Source organism: Semicossyphus pulcher, unplaced genomic scaffold (assembly GCF_022749685.1).
Source record: "Semicossyphus pulcher isolate SPU_LCO1_2020_fin unplaced genomic scaffold, fSemPul1.0.p SCAF_9, whole genome shotgun sequence".
Lineage (NCBI taxonomy): Eukaryota > Metazoa > Chordata > Actinopteri > Labriformes > Labridae > Semicossyphus > Semicossyphus pulcher.
The window spans coordinates 19,414,051-19,434,472 of record NW_027211770.1 but is presented as its reverse complement, the minus strand read 5'-3'; the positions used below and the strand labels follow the sequence as shown (position 1 = coordinate 19,434,472).

At 40.0% G+C, this 20,422-nt stretch overlaps 2 protein-coding genes and 1 long non-coding RNA gene across 3 annotated transcripts; 1 reads left to right on the top strand and 2 right to left on the bottom strand.

Moving 5' to 3' along the window:
* Positions 1–7,796: 7,796 nt before the first annotated feature.
* LOC138584592 (uncharacterized) lies at positions 7,797–8,814 on the top strand. The gene is made up of 3 exons (XR_011305449.1): positions 7,797–7,920; positions 8,236–8,375; positions 8,502–8,814. It is a non-coding gene; the product is annotated as an uncharacterized lncRNA (long non-coding RNA).
* Positions 8,815–12,733: 3,919 nt separating this feature from the next.
* Positions 12,734–13,144, bottom strand: s100w (S100 calcium binding protein W). The gene is made up of 2 exons (XM_069656353.1): positions 13,004–13,144; positions 12,734–12,922 (listed from the first exon to the last, which is right to left on the bottom strand). The coding sequence occupies exons 1-2, from the start codon at positions 13,142–13,144 to the stop codon at positions 12,734–12,736; spliced, it is 330 nt and encodes a 109-aa protein (XP_069512454.1).
* Positions 13,145–17,958: 4,814 nt separating this feature from the next.
* s100a10b (S100 calcium binding protein A10b) lies at positions 17,959–19,803 on the bottom strand. The gene is made up of 3 exons (XM_069656091.1): positions 19,701–19,803; positions 18,330–18,484; positions 17,959–18,219 (listed from the first exon to the last, which is right to left on the bottom strand). Exons 2-3 carry the CDS (start codon positions 18,465–18,467, stop codon positions 18,058–18,060), a joined length of 300 nt encoding a protein of 99 aa, XP_069512192.1. The 5' UTR covers positions 18,468–18,484; positions 19,701–19,803; the 3' UTR covers positions 17,959–18,057.
* Positions 19,804–20,422: the final 619 nt, after the last annotated feature.

Here is a 20,422-nt window from a genome sequence, read left to right as displayed (position 1 = left end):
GCCTGGTGGATCCACTATATATTATAATGTTAAATGACTGTTTAACTGCAAAGGGGAACATGATTGATGGATTGGTTCAGGGTTCTCTAAAGTGTTACATCATTTTAATACCAAGTTAAAACCAACAGATGCACAGGAGCACATTCAAGCTATGCACAGAAAGGCCCCAGACAGCATTGCAACCAGAATCTTCTGTCCACGAGGTAATGCTGCTCACCATACCCCCTGCCGCCCTGCAGCATTCAACCTTATACGTATATCTCTTTCCCATCATGTTATGATATCTTAACGCAGCCCCAGCCGGGGAATGAACGCACCTTCTGGCTACAAGGCAGCAGTGCTAACCACCAAATCACCTTACCGCCTTGCAACATTACGTTTTTTCAGTACATCTATTAACCATTTCATCAACCATTACAGTTTAAAGAAAGTAGTAACAATCCACTTAAAGAGTAGTTACCAATTAGCATACCTGGTAGATCAACCACATTGTTCATCAATGCTTACATCTTCAGCCCTGGTTTAGGGTTAGGTTTAACCCTTCCCTGGGTTTCCCCATTCCAGTTCAAGCAATTACAACCTCTCAACCTCTTAATGGGATTACTAGTAATGAGAGTACTCCGTACTTCATGCCAACCCCTGATAAGTCGCCCCAGTCCTAAACAGTATGGACATGCCACTGTTTTGAGGCATCACAATATAAAGTTGCTTTACTAAGTTTGGAACAAAGATATTTGTATTCATTTTAACATTATAGCATGAAGCACATAACACAAGAATGTAACTGAGCCAGAAAAAAAAAGGTTACAAAGCAAAAACACGTGAGTAAACTAAGCCAAGGTAAAAAAAAAAAGGTATGGTAGGAACTTTGTGCTGAAGTCATGCAGGCAAACTGAACGACAGACCAGTCTGAAATACTTCCTGGTGGAACAGGGCTGATTCCTGCAATTCCTTCCTGCAGGCCTCACAAGATGTTGCAAAATTTGTTTAAAAAAACTCTGTTCGCTGTAAAACAACGACAAAACTAGTTGTTTGAACTAAAAAAAAATTTGTTTCCAGGCTGCCTTCAAATTTTAAGTTGAATGAATTTGAGAGTAGTGATTCAAAACAAATAAACTAGTTAAATTAACACTAAGTAATTTATACCTACATTTATTAGTTTACGTATCTCTTCATTACATTTTAGTTACCATAGAAAACTCTTGGTTCTGCAACACAGTCTTTCAATATCAATCATGGCCATACTGGAATTAAAACCAGTAGCTTTCTTGCATTGAGTTGACAGCACTTAAGCAATATAAGGGAGTGATGTTGTACTGAATATCACCACGGCTGTGATTCGGTCGTAGGCACGAGGCTGCAGGCCAGTTATACAAGCAGTTATCTAAGGGTCAAATAGAAGTAAACAGTAACAATCAACAACAGATTACTTTTCGTTCCACCAACTAGTTCCACAACTTAACTAAAACTGCACTGTTGTTGCCAGGCAACACAAACATTCTTCTGCACACCATGTTAACGTTAATTAACAGTATTCAGAACACCGGGGCTGAGGCAGAGTGATACACAGAGTGAAAAGTCCCAGTGATGTTATCTATATCTCCACTCATGGAATGCCTCTTGTCCAATCAGATTACTGGGTTGGAAGTAACTGTTGTATAATAACCACTGCACCACACTAAGCTACCTATTGAATCTAGTCAATAAAATGAGTTAACAATTTGCACTTTATTGGAAAGAGGAACTCTTACCCTATGTTTTGAGTGAGAGTAGCTCAAATTAACAACTATGATACTCTAAAATAGGTCAGGTAAATTTTACTTAACATTTGTCATTAGAATACACAACTAATTACTTAATAGAAATGAGTGTCATAATTCTTGACACATAGGGACAACTTTTAGATTCACCAGTGAATCTGATGAGCATGTCTTTGGACTGTGGCAGGAAGCCAGAGTACCCGGAGACAACCCACGCATGCACAAGAGAACATGCTAACTCCACACAGAAAGGCCCCCTATGTCCACGACCAGGATTCCAACCAGGAACCTTCTAGTTGTGAGGCGACAGCGCTAACCACTGCACCACCTCCTTTAGACTCACATTTCTAAGTTCTAAACTTGTTTTTGTAAGTTGGAAAAATGTCTCATTAGTTGAGATGACAGAAACACAAAATCTCAAAATATTGAGTTATCTTAACTTTTAACCTAACTTCTAGTTTAACTGACAATGAATTGTAAATGTTTTACAATGATAGACTACATGTTTCTATGATGGGTTAAACCTCCCCAAACAAGAAAAAAGCACAAAACTTGAAACCTGTTGCACATCATTTCACACAGTTTCAATGAAACACGTTCCACCCTGAAGCCACAGCAGACTGGTGCGCATTGTTTTCAAATTGAAATGTACTCCACGTTGTAGGCAGCTCCCAAGTCTCAGCTTTCAGTCTGGGAGGCAGGCGGGGACCTCTAGTGGATCTGAAAGAAAGCACAGGAATTAAAACTGCCAGCACGGGAAAAACTGTCCACCAGAGTGACAAACAACAACAGCTTATCATTTTATAGATATTTCAGCCACAAATCTCTCCTCCAAGTTTCCCTTAGTGCCAAAATTTGTGAGCACAAAGAAAATCTGAGTCCCTATAAATAAGAGTCCCTTTATGGTTTCTGACTGAAATAGAGAGGTAGGCTTTGTTGAATACCTTTGTTGGCTGGTAATAGCTCAAACACACCATGTACATTCTGCTTATTCAGTTTGTACTGGCTGCTGGATTCATTCAAATGGTGCTTTCAAACAAAGTGATGCAAATAGGCAAAGATGAGCGGCTTCAAAGACACGGAAAGAGAAAACGTGAGAGTGAGACAGGGAGTTGTGGTGGCGCTTAAAAAAAGAAAAAAAGATGGAATGGAGATCAAAGGCTTTGGCTCAGATCAGATGATTAGACACTACCCAACATCTTTTTTTGGAGCAGGGCTATGTTCAGGGTGTGGCCCTGAAATCTGATTGGCCGCCCCAGGTGTCACACCATTTTATTGAACAGTGGTTGCTTAGACAGAAGCTGGACTGTTGTTTGAATCAACTGTAAAAGTGAAATACACCTACCACTATGATAAATATAATTTGTGTTGTGACTGGCAGAGGTGGAAAGAGTACTAAAATATTCTACTCAAATTACTTTGATGAAATTTGACTTAAGTAAAATTACCAGTCTAAAATGTACTCAAGTAAATGTAAAAAGTAGCTCATTTAAAATTTACTCAAAGTAAAAGTTACTTTTTTAACAATGTTAGGGGGTCTCTCCTGTGCAGTGCAAAAAGGACAAGGGGATATAAATATCAAACTACTTGTTTTTAATTTAAAAAATTGCAATAACAAATAAAACATGTCAACACACGACATTTAAAACCCTTATAATGTGTCATCTTAGTTCAGACCATCCCATAAAACATTCTCAAACAATACAACCATTGACAGTGGCATAAATTGTGGATTCTGTGGACCATCCTTCTTCTTCTTCTTCACCAACAAACACCAACAACAGTCACACTGCAAATCTATGAATCAAAATGGGTCAAGGTCACAAGTGTTGTGACTTTCCCTAAATGAACCAAAGAAGACCAAAAGTATCTCAGTATCAGCTGGCTCTGCACCACTGCTGTCTGACTTGTCCGTCTCCATCTTCCTTGTGATTTAGCGCCTGTTTGTTCTCCTGCCCATCATTCACTGCAGATGTTTACGGGGCGTGATTGTTTTTTAGTTAGGCACACATTCTTTTTTACTCAGTAACGGATGTGATTTCAAATGTAGTGAAGTACAATACTTCAAACGAAACCTACTGAAGTAAAAGTAAAATAACAGATTTTTAAAAAACTACCAAATTACAGTTACACGAATAATGTCATTAGTTACTTTCCACCTCTGGTGACTGGTATATTAAACAAGGACTGTAAGAACATTTGACATAGCCTGATATGAGTAGATATGTGTTAAGAGATGGTCAATCATTGTGTTTCTGTGCAGGGCCTTCAAGCCAAACCAAAACAGTCTGGACATGCCACTACTTCGGAGTATGAGGTGACAGTAAATTGTGGTTGTAGAAAGTCTTGAACTGTTTTTCATTTATGTTAGTATGGCTACACAGGAAGCATTAAATCGAACAATACCATAAGCATCTCCTCACAGCTTTACTTTGGACAGTGGTGGTCTGGAACCAAGAATAAAGCAAACACACTGTGAGGCAATGTCATGACAGACAAGGGAACAAGAGACCGGTGTCAAATGTTGCAAAACTTGTTTTTAAAAGAAAAGGGTGGTGCATTGAACACCCTGTTGTATATGTTATGTGCTGTATACAGCACATATATATATATGTGTGTGTGTGCATAAGCTACACATTGCTAGTGTCCAGACTTTCTTGTATGAGCTCGCCCACTGCCTGAGGCAGGGCTGTTATGACATATGTGTGCACATAAACAATAGACTATATTTACTATTTCAGTCTCCGCTGATCATATCTACTTTAACCACTCACATGTAAGGTATCAGACATGTGTCATTCCTATGTAAAGGTTTTTAATGAATAATAATAAATAAATAAATACAGTGAGATTTCAGAATCTTACTTCCTGTTGAAGGTCTAACCTCTGACACTGATAAAACAAGAAAAAACAAATCTGAAAACTGGTTGCACAATATTTCAAACTGTTTCAGTGAAACACGTTCAGTCCTGAAGCCAGAGCAGAGCGATGCACGTCGCTTTCAGAAGGAAACCCTTGGTTGTAAGCAGATGCCAGGCAGGTAACATCACTGCAGACCCCTTACACCCCGGTCACAAACTGTTTGAACGTCTCCCCTCTGGCAGGCGTTACAGAGCTCTGTACGCCAAAACATCCTGACACAGGAACAGTTTCTTTCCCCAGGCTGTCGCTCCGATGAGCAGCTAACTCAGCCAGAGTGTCAGGGACAATAAATGTGTACATGTGAGTTATATAAACATCCACTGTGCAACCCGATTCATAACCATATTTATCTCTGCACGTTTGCACCTTTGCACTATTGTATATTGTCTCCTGTCTGAGTCTGTACATAGTAGTTTTAGATTTAGTTTTTAGTGTGTGTGTTTTAACTTGTCTAACCTGTCCTTGTTTTTAAGTGTAGTGTGCGTGTCTGTACATTGAGAGCACAGAAAACCCAGAGTCAAATTCCTTGTATGTGCCCTCATACTTGGCCAATAAAGCTGATTTTCTGATTTTGATGCACTTGCTCCACCTGGCAGACGGTTAGGAGAATGCAGTTATGCTGGGCTGGAAGTGGTGAGGACGTGGATTGGACATGATTTAATGGTAACATCTACGATAGACCACTGTCCACCAGTGTGACACAAAACTATCATTTAGGTCACTATTAGTTATGAGCGAGACAAGCAATGTTTTTGAGGTGGAAAAAGGCCGTCCTGGTGATTTCATTGGCGTGTTGTTCAAAACTGAGGTTGCTGTCAAAAATGACTCCAAGGTCACGGATGTGCGGTGATGGAGACAGAGTGGAATTGTCAATTGTCATCAGCTTGATCTTTATTGAAATATCAACTCAAATGATCAGGTCGTGGTTGGGCTCATCTCAGGAGGGGATGAGACGGCCGACAGAAAGGAGGTCCAGCGACTGACAGTGTGGTGTTTGGCCAACAACCTGCGGCTCAAACACCTTAAAAAACAAAGAAATAATCATTGACTTCCGGAAAATCAGTGTGGAACCATGCCCTCTCCACATCAATGGGGACTGTGTGGAGAGGGGTGTCATCTTACAAATTCCTAGGAGTCCACATCTCTGACGAGCTCTCCTGGTCCACAAACACACCATGGCTGTGATGAAGAAGGCTCAGCGGCGTCTGCACTTTCCGAGAACTCTCAGAAAAAAAACAAATTAGAACAGAAACACAGCCCAGAGGATTATTGGCTGCCCTCAGCCCTCCTTGGAAGAGATCTACAGCCTCAGAAGGTCCAGATCCATTCTCACAGACTCCTCTCACCCAGCCCATCACCTGTTTGACCTGCTGCCCTCGAGTAGGCACTACAGGTCAAACAGGAAAGCCCGCACCTCCAGACTCATAGTTTCTTTCCCTGGGCGATAAGAACACTTAACACTAAACAATAATTCAGTGCAATCTCCCACTGTGCAATACTCTGGACTGTCTCTGTATAGATTTATCTTATTTGTAATTACCTCAGGTTACTATCAGGTTTTAATCTAAAGCACGAACTAGAGTGGCACTTGTAATCTCACTGTATTTAATTCAGTGACAATAAAGCTTTCTATTCTACATATTTGAGATCCTTTGGCTATATTGTTGTTTTCATGTTGCAAGCCAGGAAGCAAATCTGACTGAATGAGTTATAGTTCATTCGGCAAGAAGGCTGCAACATAAAACATTTGATTTTTAACTCTGAAGAGAAGTTAGAAACAAAAATGTATAACTTTATGATACATTAAAAGTCAGCGCACAGCTTCAGTCATTAGTGTTGAAAATCTGGGTGTAGTCATGAACTCAGACCTGAATTTTCAAAGCCACATTAAAACAATTACAAAGTCAGCCTACTACCACCTCAAGAATATATCCAGGATTAAAGGACTTGTGTCTCAGCAGGATCTAGAAAAACTGATCCATGCATTTATCTTCAGTCGACTCGATTACTGTAACAGTGTCTTTACAGGTCTCCCTAAAAAATCAATCAGACAGCTGATTCAGAACGCTGCTGCTCGAGTCCTCACTAAGACCAAGAAAGTAGATCACATCACTCCAGCTCTGAGGTCTTTACACTGGCTCCCTGTCTGTCAGAGAATAGATTTCAAAGTACTACTGCTGGTTTACAAAGCACTGAACGGTCAAGGGCCAAAATATATTTGTGATCTCCTGACACAGTATGAACCATCCAGACCCCTCAGGTCGTCAGGGACAGGTCTGCTTTCTGTCCCCAGAGTCAGAGCCAAACATGGAGAAGCAGCATTCAGTTTTTATGCTCCGTATATCTGGAACAAACTCCCAGAAACATGCAGGTCTGCTGAGACACTTTCTTCTTTTAAATCAAGCCTGAAGACTCACCTGTTCACAGCTGCCTTTTATTAAACTATTCTAATACTTTTATTTTAATAACTATTCGAATTATTTACATCTGCACTGTAGCTTTTACACTTATTTTTTATTTTATTTTATTTTAATATTTTCGCTTCTATTTTAGCTGTTTTTATTTTATCTTCACTTTTTAATGTCCTGTTTTATGATGTGTTTCTTTGCTGTTGTTCTGTTAAAAGCACTTTGAATTGTCTTGTTGCTGAAATGTGCTATATAAATAAACTTGCCTTGCCTTGCCTTAAATAGGCTACAGGTGAAAGTCATGCATTGTCCTCTTACCTGGGTGAACTGGGCGAGGCTCCCGCCTACTCGGACTCTGCTCAAGATCTCAGATCTGGCTTTGATTGATGGAAGCAAATAAAAAAAATAACACAATGCAAATATGTGGTGCACACAGACCCACACACACACAGCCATTAACTTCACACAACATTCGGGCTGGGATTTAAACTGCTTACTCATCGTGACCTTTTTGCACATATTTTCTCTGTCTGCTTTTCTTTGCAGCACCTGAATAAAAAAAATGTCCACGCCTTACATCTACTCCAGCAGTTGCAAATCCTTTATCTATATCGGAGGACCTGTGAAGCTGGTTTTTGAGGAGTGTGCCAGATTTCCAGTGCATGACTCACGGATGTCTCTTTGTCCAGTATGTACTGATGTGTGTCAGACTTTGTTTGTCCCCTCTAATAAAAAGGAGACGCTGCACTCCATCTGACATCAGTCTCATCTGGTACCAAGCTGCTGACAAGGACGTGATCTCTCTTCACCTGGAGAACTCAAACTCAAAGGTGAGTCCTGATGGAAGGGAAGATGTGCAGGGGAGGTTTGAGGAAGGGAAGAAAGTATCGTCTGTAAGGTGGCAGCGTTGTTATTATTAGACTGAAACTTGATTAATTTTTTTTACATTTTCTAAACTTGACATGTCTTCCTTCTTTCATTAAAATCTTCAGCGTTCGCCTCATCTAGCAGTATAAAGAGATTTTCCGAGGCTGGACGATACAGTGCCAAAATCTTTGCAACAACTGTTCTGTTGATTCTCCGTGTTTCTCAAGCATCAGCTTTTCTTTCATTGATTTAACACCAATGTAACTGTTTCTGTCCAGCTGCAGCCATGACATCTCTGTGCGATGAAGTTAAAAAACTTGTGGAGTTGTATTCCAACAACACGGACGGTTCCAAGTTAACAGACGGGGATCTGAAGAAAGAGCTCGACAACATGAAAGAGACCTGCCCTAAGTTTGCAGTAAGAAACTCATCATTTCAGTTTTAATGACACAATTACAATGAACATCTACACACATTCCGTTAGTATCCTGCTTCTTATTCATCATTCAGAAGATTAATTTCACTCTAATAATCTTTCCCCCAGGGTAAAATGGAGGCCTGTAAGCGCAAGATGGGGCAGAGGAAGTGCGATGAGGACTTCAACATCAAAAAATTTTCTCGGCTTGTGGCGATGATGATCAGATGCCACTACAACGAGACCACAGGCCAGCCTGATGATGAGGATGACGACGATTGTCAGTGACTTCACAGAAGATGAGCCATAAACTCCTTGAAACATCGCCATCAAAATGTGTAAAAATTGCACACTTGGCCTTTTGCATCCACTCAAAGCTGTTTATATGAGTTAGAAATGTCCACTGGATACATCTGACAGAAAATAAAAATTAAGAAGTTTACTTTGATATTTTTGTCTTTTTATGCACACATTACACATCTTGGAATAAAAAGAAACGGCAAGGGACAAGCTAAGTGATTCCACCTTCAGTGGGTATTGTGCTTCCTGCAGTGGAGTTGTTCCCTGCCTCACACCAGGTGCCGTCGTGTCACTCAAACAATTTTGTTCGCTATCTATTTATGATGTTTGTGCTTTAGCTTAGCACAAAGACTGGTAGCACCTGGAAGACGGCCAATAGAAACATTTCTAAGACTCTCATTTGAAGTCATGGTGAAAAAAAAAATAAATGTTGAAATCTAGTCACGCACACACTCACGCAATCACGTTTGAATATAAATAGCCTCTTATATATACATAGGAGCAATTTATAAACCATAGGAGGGTTAAAGTGTCGGTATAGATGAAACAACTTTTGCTTTTTATCTCATTATGTTAATTTGCTTTCTCCTTTTATCCTGTAGTTTGGCCTTTTTCTTTCACAATTGTTACTTTTTTTTCCTTTTAAGTTGATGAGCATTTTCTAGGACAAATTTTTCATATTTTTTTTTTAAAGCAGAAATCGTCTTCCATTGAGAATACTTCTAAGTTTAACACGAGCCATATCGTGCACTTTAAAATACACTCTGCACATGTCTTCATTTATTGGTGCCTGAAGCTTTGCACAAGACAAAGCGTCCACAGGGAAATTATGTGACGTGTTCAGAAAGCAGGTACAGTTATAGAAAACCGACAGTGTGCTGCAGGTGTTCACCTCCTTTGAACCACACAGTATTTTGATGCAGTAGCTCCACCTGGCAGACAGTTTGGAGAATGCAGTTTTGCATGTTTATATCTGCCAACAGTATATTCTTGACAGTGTGCACATACACAGCCTCAGAGTGGTATAACTACAACATTTGTCATAGCCACATTAGTGAATTAGATGTCAGACATATTATGACACTTGGAGTAACTTTTGCCACAGTTACATAAATAAGAACTTAAAACCTAAAAGTAAAACAGGAAATGAATGAGCATGCAACCATTCTTTTGCTTTTTTTTCAGCTGTGAAGCCATTCATTCTTTTTGTGGCGGTCCAAGTGTTCATGTGTCTGAGAAGTTTAATTTGAATTAGTTTATTAGATGCTGTAAAAAGGGTCTCACATCATGATTTACAGCTCTGTTGACAAATACGGCTCCTGCAGCTGATCTGTTCCCGATTAGTAGAGTAGAGGAGGAACGATGAGAGGAAACATAGCTAATGTAACAGGGTCGTAATGTACCTGTATGTCTCACTGTTCTTTGTTTGAATAACACAAAATACCTGGTGGTTGTGTGTGTGAACGGGAGGACCTCAGTGCTTCATTTGGTGTTGTTGTTTACGGCCTCTTCTTCCTCTTCTTCTTCTTCTGTGTTTCTTCTTCTTTGGTTTTTGTTTTATATTCCTTTCGCCCCCTTCCCCTCTCCCCGTTTGTAAGAGTGTCTATTGTTTAGCTTAAGTTATTGTCTTATCCATTCTATTATGTATGGGATTCTTTGTGTATATTGTTATTTCCTACAATGTTATAGTGTCTATTGTTACTTGTCGTTGTGTTCATTTAATTTGAATATTCCGTAATTGTTATATTTAGTGTCAGAGAGCTAGCTTGTGTGGCTAATTTGCTTGCCGCCATTTTAAGCTAACGTGTGATTCAAGCAATATAACATGAGACAGCGAGGACACAAGGCCACAGAATATCACAGCCAATCAATGATATTCAGTACAGCATCACAACCTCAAGTGTGATATTGCTTTTACACAACAGTTAGACAAGCATCCATCTTAATATACACAGCAAAAAGTCAAGTGTTGAATTAACTCCCTCAGAGTTGATTTCAACACTTTTTCAGGGTTTATATAGCTTCACACTCTCTAGAGTTAAATTAACACTTTCAAAATAGTTAAATATTTAACACTGTGAGAAAGTTCCCTTTTCAACTCGCTGAACAGAGTTAAAATGACACTAAGGGAGTAGACAAGTAACTCTACTAAGACACATTTTTTAACAACCTGGCTAGTGTTAGTTTCACTCCCTAAAGTGTCAGGCTATACTAGAAAGTGTTCAAATTAATTGTATGTGTATTAAATTGTATTAACTGAATGATTTCAAATAAACAAAGTAATTTTAAAGCAATTACATTTATTTTGGACTTCTGGTGGCACTGTGGAGCGATAGGACGCACGTTCAAGTGGCTCTGCATTTTTCTAAACGAATTACGCCAAAAAGAGAACAAATTTATTTCCACCAACACCCAAACATTAATAGAAAGACCCAGATACCAACAATATAAACTCTAACAGCCAAAACTAAACCCAGAAAAGATGACGACGAGGGCCGTGCTGATGCCCCGACCCCGTCGGAAAATAAGCCCCAAGAGGAGGCTGCAAGCCAGGCACTAATTCTACAAGCTCTAGAAATCATTCGCCATTCGGAGCTCACGTAAAAATATCTTTAACATGATACTGATCTTTTTTATTTATTTTGGCGTGACAGCAATATGCTTCCGAACTAACTAACACTGATGTGATCAACACTGTCTAATAACTGATCACCATTTAACTCAGAATGAGTGAAAATTACACTTTGGGAGTTGAAATCAACTCTGAAATGTTTAACCCTGACATTTTAAAACTCCAATTTTTGCTGTGTACGGTCATTGATTTGTTTCTAAACAGCCTGGAATTAGAGTGGATCAAAGTCTGCTTGAAAGGATTAAAACAAGCTATACTGATACTAAAAGATGTTCACACACATTCCCATTGTTTGAAGTGTTCATGAGGAGAGCAAAAGTGCTCATTAAACTTCTAACAGGACTATCTAAGCAACATCACATGAGAGGGAGTGCAGCCTCGTAGCTACGACCACAACACAACAGTTATACAAGCAGCAAATAGAAGTAAAAAGTATAAATAAACAACAGATTATTAATTTCGCTCCACCAACTCAACTAGTTAACTGAAACTGGACTTTTGTTGCCAAGCAACCCAAACATTCTCCTGCACTGTGTGTCTACAGGTTACCACAAATCAGATGTGTTTTTATCACGTACGTGTATCTGTATGTTTTCATTTATCATCATCCAGTGAAATAAGAGTCTGCTGTGTGAGTCTGAGGTACCAGCTTGATTAATGTAGACATACACGCTCTGCTGTAATGGGAATTAACAGTATTCAGAACACCTGGCTGAGGCGGAGTGATACACAGAGTGAAAAGTCCCAGTGATGTTCACTCATGGGATGCCTTGGTCTAAACTAACTCTTCTGTCAAAGAGTGATTTGTTTAATGTATGGAGACCTGCGCTTTGTTTCAGTGACAGATAATTCCACTTGGATTGAAAGGTTGAGAATTGTATCATTTTTGAAATGAGATATAATTTACAAAATAAAAAACACCCAGAGAAAGAAAGATAGAGAAGGCAGAGATATAAGATGTCAAAGATCCGTTATCAGTCACATTTCAGCCCTGTGTGGGACTTCAGTCAGTAGTGTTGGACACAGTAGCGCAGACATTTCCATTGTTGAGGTGGTGACAGTGATGTATCAGCTGGAGAACATAGCAGGTAATGTCTGTTGAATGTTTAATGAGCCCATTCAACAGCAACGACACCAGATACCCAGCTATTACCACGCACTGATTGCCACACACAGACGAGGAGGCCCACAACAGCATTTACTTTATAGTTTTAATTTATTTCAGGAAAATTTAACAGTAAAGTTGCTTGGAAAAGGTTTACAGAGCTACACACACAGTGATTATTGCAGTTTGCATGCAAATGTAAAACAAAAGTAACAGTCTTAAACCAGTACCACGTCTTTAAGGGGTCAGCAGTGTAACATATATACCATGTGTGTGATATATTTTAAGTACATTACTGTGCTATATTTTAAGGGTTAATCTGCTTCAGTGTTCTTCTTCACCTTCCTGCTCTTTGCTCTTAGCTTTCTTGCAACCCTTCCCTTTCTGCTTGTCGAAGTAGCACTTGGCCAAGACACACACGCAGCGGCAAAACTCTCGGAAGTTGACCTCGCCGTCATGGTTTTTATCCAGCATCGCCATGGCTTCCTCAATGTCAGCGCAGTTAAGTTTTTCCTGGAGAATTTCATCGTTAAATACCAACATTAAACACACAGCAGCACACCTGAATGGTTCAGTGTGTTTTGAGCTACTTACTTTTAGCTCCGGGCTTTGTATTTCTTTCTCCAGCACCAACTTGAGCTCCTCTTTGCTTAGCTGCCGTTTCCTGCCTTCATCATCAGCATACTCCATAAATACCTCCACTATGTTTGTGATGACCTGATCCAGACGAGCCATTGCTGTGGCTGCAGGAAAAGACTGTTATTCATTGTGTGTTTGACAGAGAGGCAGCATGAGATACCTTTAAAACAAACTGGCGTGGAGTTGCAAAAACTAATAAATAAATCTTTAATATAAGCAACAAAATTCCTCTTAATTTTCAATGAATGATAAACATATTTTAAAGACATCAATGTGGCATTTCCATAGCATCCTTCATGCTCACTATCTCAATTAAAATGCTGCTATTTTCTTACTTCCTACCAAACGTCTTCCTTCCCTGACCTCCTTTTTCTCTCATACTCACCTTGTTGTTGACGTTCACGAGGTAAAGAGAGAGAGCACGTCTGTATTCCCAGCTGTCCCCAGTGAGACTGTTGTTAGATTGTGGGAAAGCCTCCTTTTATAGGGTAGAGACCCTGTCTGACACACACACACACACACACACACACACACACACACACACCCTCTGGATGGGTACAACCACACTAGCCGTGATTCATGCAGTTGAAATGTTCCCCACTCCGCCCAGCAGCCCCGACCGTCCGTCTGACAGTTGTACCTTAAAGACAATATAACCTTATGTGTTTTTGATGTACAGAAAAATGGCTGCACTTGTTGGCACTGTGTTTGTGTGTGCGTGTTTGTGTGTGTAAACTTGTGAGTTCATGTAAGGCGTGGCACTCCTCTTCATTCAGGAGCTGCTCAGTGTTGCCTTCTGGAAAAAATATGTCACAGTAACTGGAAAGTTACAGTCAGTGGGTTTCATTCGGGCATAAAATGATGCGTTCAAGTCCCAGCCTGTATGTTTGTTCAGTTGTATTTTGTCACTAGACTTACAAAAGTGTTAAAGCAAAGAGTGGCAGTTTTTATCTATTTCTTTTTCTTCAGTTGAAGATGCTGAATAGTTTCATTTACTTTCAAAAAACCCTGTAAACTTTATTTGCTTTTCTTTAGTTCAAGTGTGTCTGAGAATGTTGTACTTTAGTTCAGCTCAAGTAAATAAAAGCAGCAGCATTGATAAGTCTGCTGGATACGAGTCTCTTTCATTCAACTGTTATATAACTCGTCTCAGGCAGCAGTTTCTCCCTCCCTCCCCCCTCTGCCTTGTCCCTTTCATAAGTCAGTCCGAACTGTCCAGCAGCAGCATCTCCCCACTTGAGTTATATTACTTTCACTAATCGAACGCTATCAAATTCTCCTTGCAGGGGAGGGAAAGAAAAGAGAGACGGAGGATCATGTTACATTAATTACAAAAAAAGTTGATCTTTCCAAACTCTGCTGGAGGGGGTGTGAGTTACAGTTTCTCTGCTGGAGAGGTTCTGCACCTCCGCAGTAAGTCTGCAGAGTGGACATTAAAACTGTATGAGAAAGAGGTACTTATTGAACAGCAATAGCTTTGAACTCTCTTCTTGATATTTGTTTTACCGTTCTGTTTCAGACGCAAATGTTTTAAAAGTAGATGACACAGAATTTCATGTTATCTCACAGATGCATTCACCATCGTAGCAACAAGGTAAATAAAGTTGTCTGGGTGTGAAAAAGAACGGCAAAAAAAGAGATAAAAACACTAAAAAGCAACGAGTCACTCGCAGCCATGCAGGGAATTTGACATAATGACAGTATGTCCAAATGTTCCTAAAACGTGTGGGGGTGGGCTACAGGTTCCTCTACATTTTGCTCTGCCCAAACAATAGAAGATAGGGGTAAAGGTAGGCTGGGTATTGCTACAGTCAAGTATAATTTGCAAGCATGACTGTTACGAGGGAGTAGGCCAACTTGTCAGATCTTGTAAAATGCAACTGGCTGGTCAGTTTCACAACAGTAACAGTTCCCTCATGGCTCCTTCATTTTTATCATGCTTTCATCACACTGTGTCTGAGCAGCACTATTTCATCTACGCCTCCAATCAGCTGATGTTCGTGAGGGGCATAATAAACAGTGCTCATGTTGTGTTTGTATGTAAAAGCTGGCCTAAGACAAACATCTCTATTACTAGTAATGGACATAGGCAGAAGTGGGTGGCAGCATGCTGGTGAACCGCTACACTGTGTAAACGGGCTTTAAGACTTTGGTGACATCTAGTGGTTGCTAGGTGACAATACATGACCGCTTACTGAAAAAGACTAAATCACCATATTTCAGTGTATTTCAGTGACAGTGTATTTGAGGTACATAAACGATATTGAAAGTGTCAGTGTCTTGAGCAGTTGGTTATTGTGGCAATTGAAATATCTCTTATTCCCAAAATTCCAGAGAAATGACCTGCTGAATATGTGTAAATTGAGTGAGAAAAGGGGCCCTGATAAATTACAGTGACTTTTGTTTAGAGGTATAAAAGTAGGATTTTTCCTTGAATTTTGTCAACAACATATTCGAACTGGGCCCCTCTCCCTGGGCTCTTTGTCACGAGAAGCTCACTGACTCTCTCGTGCGAGAACACGCCCACCCCGCCCAGTTAACACCGACAGCATCACGGTTACCGTTGCGCTAGCGTGCTAACCGCCGGTTCCATTTACGCTATCATGCTAACCGCAAGTTAGCTTGTCCTATCTGTCCAACAGAAAAAAGGCCAACTCTGCCGGTCTGAATCGGGCCCAGTTGCTAATTTGAACCACTCCCACACTCACCTATACGCTGTGATTGGCTCAGGGAACCACAACAGCGCCCCTCCAGAAAACTTCCCTTGCAAAGTAAAACAAAAGAATAGATGCAAAAATACTTATTATACCTTTAAGACCGAGCGCCAAACTGCTATTCAACAGTTCAAAATAATGTTTATATACTTATGTAAGAGAATGCTCGTATACATTCTGTTAATGCGTCTTGTGCAACATTTGACGCAGTTTTCTTCTGAAGCTCTGTAGCTCTTTACCTGGAATTTTCGTTAGTGAATTGCCCCCTTTTCCCCCCCAGAGGTACAGCTCTTTCTCATCATCAGCTGACACATGGCTGCCACAGGGCTCCTTTTCTAGTCCAAGAGCCAAATCAGGGGCCTCTGTATATATATTAAAAATAGTATAATATACTTTATATGCAGTCATTGGCCTCTGCGCAATTATTTAAGTGTAATTTTTGTATCAACTGTGGGTGTCGCTCTGCTGCTACAGTTCACTGTCTAGGTCACATGTTTGATCCCGGAAGGCCAAACTGTTTTGACCACATTAGCGCGAAGTCTTGCAGTCACTGTAAGTTATGTCTCTTGGTTTGATGTTCACTGGATTTGACTAATTTCAAATGGATTAAAGTCTACCTGCCGATTCATAACCGGCAACAGCACCCGTTATCTCTGACAGCAAACTACGTCAGGAACCTTATGTCCTCAGACTGAGCTCCTTTAACATCTATTGTCCTGCATTAATTCCTTCCTGTCTTTAGGTTTTTCGTCATGGTTTTGGGAATTTGTGTTTTGAGGTGTCGGTGCATATTTACGCCACCAGTGGGTGCTATTTGTGGTGGGTCTGCACCATATATAGTCATTGGTCTGCACACGGCATCTCCTGTCTCTGCTTTTCTTGTGTTTAAACGGAACACATCATCTGCTCACAGGTAACTCATGTGTGAGGCATGTAACACAACCACATATTCTGCACTGTGTGTCTGACGGCAATACTGGACAGCAGGTGTAAATGGTTGACAACGTATGGCTGAATTCCATTAAGCTCCTTCTGTTTTATATTGTTCCCTCTCTCTTGCCAAACTGTAACGGCTTATTATGACACTTGAATAGAATATAACTGTCATAAATGTTATTAGTAACACCTCAACCTGAGTTTCGGAGTACTTCTTTTACAGCTGCATGCCAACCACAAGAAGTAACGTGAAAGGATGGCCTATCATCATTCCCAAAGGTTTTGGAATAATCTTTCATTAAACAAGTAACTATGGATAACTCCAGTACCTATCAATCCATTATCTATACCGATTATCCTGTTCAGGGTCCCGAGGGGGCTGGAGCCTATCCCACCTGTCATTGGGTGAGAGGGGGGGTACGTCCTTGACTGATCGCCAGTCAATCACAGGGCTGAAACATAGAACAGACAACCACTCACACCCACACCTATGGGCAATTTAGAGTCACCAATGTACTTACCAAGCATGTCTTTGGACTGTGAGAGGGAACCCACGCTTACACGGGGAGAACATGAAAACTCCACTTAGAAAGGCCCACTTTGTCCCAACCAGGATTCGAACCAGGAACCTTCTAACTGTGAGGTGACCTTAAGAGCCCCCAACTCTAGTATATTACTCTTAACAAATATAGGATGCTTATAAAAATGTACTTATAGATTTATTATCATCTTCACCTGAGGCTCTGCAGCTTCCCTCTATCTGCTCTTTAACGTGACTTTTGAATATGGAAACATTTGTGGAATTCAGTGCTGGTTGGTGCATGTTGTTCAATCCCTTTGTTGATGTTCATACTTAAAATAATAAGCCAGCGTCACATATGTGTGATAACAGAAGAATGTAAACATAGGAGAGCCTGAAGAGCAGCACCACACTTCCCGTAACCCACAGACCTTTAAACCCCTCCTTATGAGCACTGTAACGCATGCTTACTTGGCATAAATCTAACCCCTAACTCATGATGTCATGACATACATGCATGTGTGCTGCACACATTGTAAAGCCACATATGATTCTAGCACATTCCAATACTGAACCACTTAAACACTGTATAAAACCATCTGCCTGCACTGAACATTGAGGGAGTGGTTTTTAGGGGTGAAATAGTGTGTTTTAGATCTGGACTCATGAATCTTTCCCGGCAAGAAATACATAAAACTAAACACATACTATACAAGCAATTAGTCAAACAGAAGGCGAAATTTTGTCAAAGGTACTTTTTACTTGTTAATAAGGCACATGATGTGCTACAAAATTCTCTCACTCCAAAAAATTCGGAATCATTTTTCTCAAATGTTTTCTCAGCACTTTTTGCGCATCTGCGTATGGAGGTTGTAACACTTCTCACAAGCCAACGAGAGGCCAGAGACGAGAGGAAGAAACTCTTCAAAGTCCAGCTTATCGTCTTTGTTCAGGTCCAAATCTTTCATGATGCTGTCCACAAGTTTGGGGTTGTTCTGGGCCTGAGAGCATTAGCAAGAAAGACAAGGGTGCAAAGTCAATTTGAGAGCATTCAGTTATGTATGAACATTTTTACTGAGGGCGGAGATTGAATATTATGAAAGAGTCTTACTTTTAGGAAGCCCGGTAACTCTGTTTCAATTAGTTTTTTCAGCTCCTTTTTACTTAAGGTCTTTTTATCGCCATCTTGTTCGGCATAGCGATGGAAAGTGACAATGAGCAACTCCATGGCTTTTTCCAACTCAGTCATGGCTGCAGAGGCCGGGGCTGAAAGAAGGAAGAGTTTGGACACATAATTACTTTTTTCACTTTACCTGTGTTAAACATACTTTAATGGACGATTCCTATCAGATCATCATCAGATCATGCAATGGATTAAGCAGTAGTCAATTTAGTGGTGAAAAGTAACAAGTATATATATATATATATATATATATATATATATATATACTATATTTTGTATTCTGTATTTTTTCCCTGTTGTATGCTCTGTTTTTAACTGTGTAAAGCACTTTGAATTGCTCTATGTATGAATGGTGCTTTATAAATAAACTTGCCTTGCCTAATGTGCCTTGCCTATTTACTCAAGTACTGAACTTCTGAAAAAATAGGAGGTACTCGTACTTGAGTATTTTTATGCAACCACAACTCCACTACAATTCTAGTACAGAAATCTTGTTTGTTTTTTTCTCCACTGCATTTATTTTATATCTTTTACTAGTTACTGCATATTCTGATTATTAATATAAAGTATATTCAACATAATAACTACTTGTTCAAACTACTAAGTAGTATGACCAAAAAAATGTCGTGTGTGAAATATAATTCTGCATAAAGTATTTTACTTTTTGTACTCATTTTGTTTCATACTTGTTAAAAAAAGTATTTCTACACTGTTGTGCCTCCTAAGGATCTGTACAGTTCTTCCACCGTGAGGCTACTTCATCCAACAATAACATACTGTCAGATGAGGCTGTGGGTGTTGGCTCTTTACTGGCATTCACAGCAGGATTCTTTGGCTATCACACATCATTTTTTTTGGCACATAAACTGAAATCCTTATCTCAAGGCTCCCACTCCCACTCTCTGACTTTCCCTCTCCTTCCAGTTACCATTTTCTGGTAAGCTCCCCATAAAACATGGTACGCTAAAATGTAAGGCATGAGGGGTAAAATAGCCTTACTCAAGAGGAACGATAACAGAGGACCAGTCGCTACATGCCACAAGTGGAAAGTCCTGCGTAATGCGTCAACGACGCACAAGTTCACCCCAAAAAAAAAACCAACTTCTGAATACAGACAAAACCGAAACTTTTTTTCACATGGAGTTTTCGCGTTTAAAGCTGCATAAAACTCAACAGCCGTTCTGTTTAAACTTTGTTTAAATGATCACTTTTCTGCTCAAACTCGCGTGATTTAGAAAAAAACGCGAGACATCAGTGCAAACAGAGACATAAGTGTTAAAATACTATACATGCACTTACCAGATACAGAGGGGCAGAAACTGGAGTGTGAGATTCAGTGAAGAGTGCAGGGCTCACTGAAAGTTTATTCTAGCCTTTATAGTCATCTAGGCAACGCCCTGTAACGTGATGGGAGGGACAGGGAGGGATGTGGGACTCAAAGAGGAGAGGGAGAGCAAATGACATGGAGTGCAAACATACCAATACTGCCCATGTTTTCCTACTGTAAGAGATAAGACGGATTAACCCACAACTCGTTTTTAAATGATGTCATCTCCAGACAGAAATGGACAGTTTTAACCTCCATGTCTAGAAAACTTAAATGTGTTCAAATATGAATCATGATCAGGCGATAGAGTAACAGCACATTAAATGACTCAAAGCAGTATAATCATACTTATAGGTTGTTGGGAAATTCGGCACGCGGGCATGTCTGAGCCCATTAGATTTCCTGGGAACTATCAGAAACAAAGAGGTCTTTTCACTTCACCTGGCCCGTCCACATCTGTTTCCTCTGAATGTATTTCACTCAACGCCACTTTTTTGTCTTAAATATTTCAAAATTATACAATACACTCATTTCATTTATGAATACATATTTTTCCAGACCCATGAGGACCCAAATATATCCCTATAGTTAAAACAATGTAGGCAGGTATGCCAAAATAAACATCTTTGTTTCAGCCCTTATTTATCTGAGGAAGTTTTGCTGTCTTTTTCCAGAACACCCCTTTCACACTGGC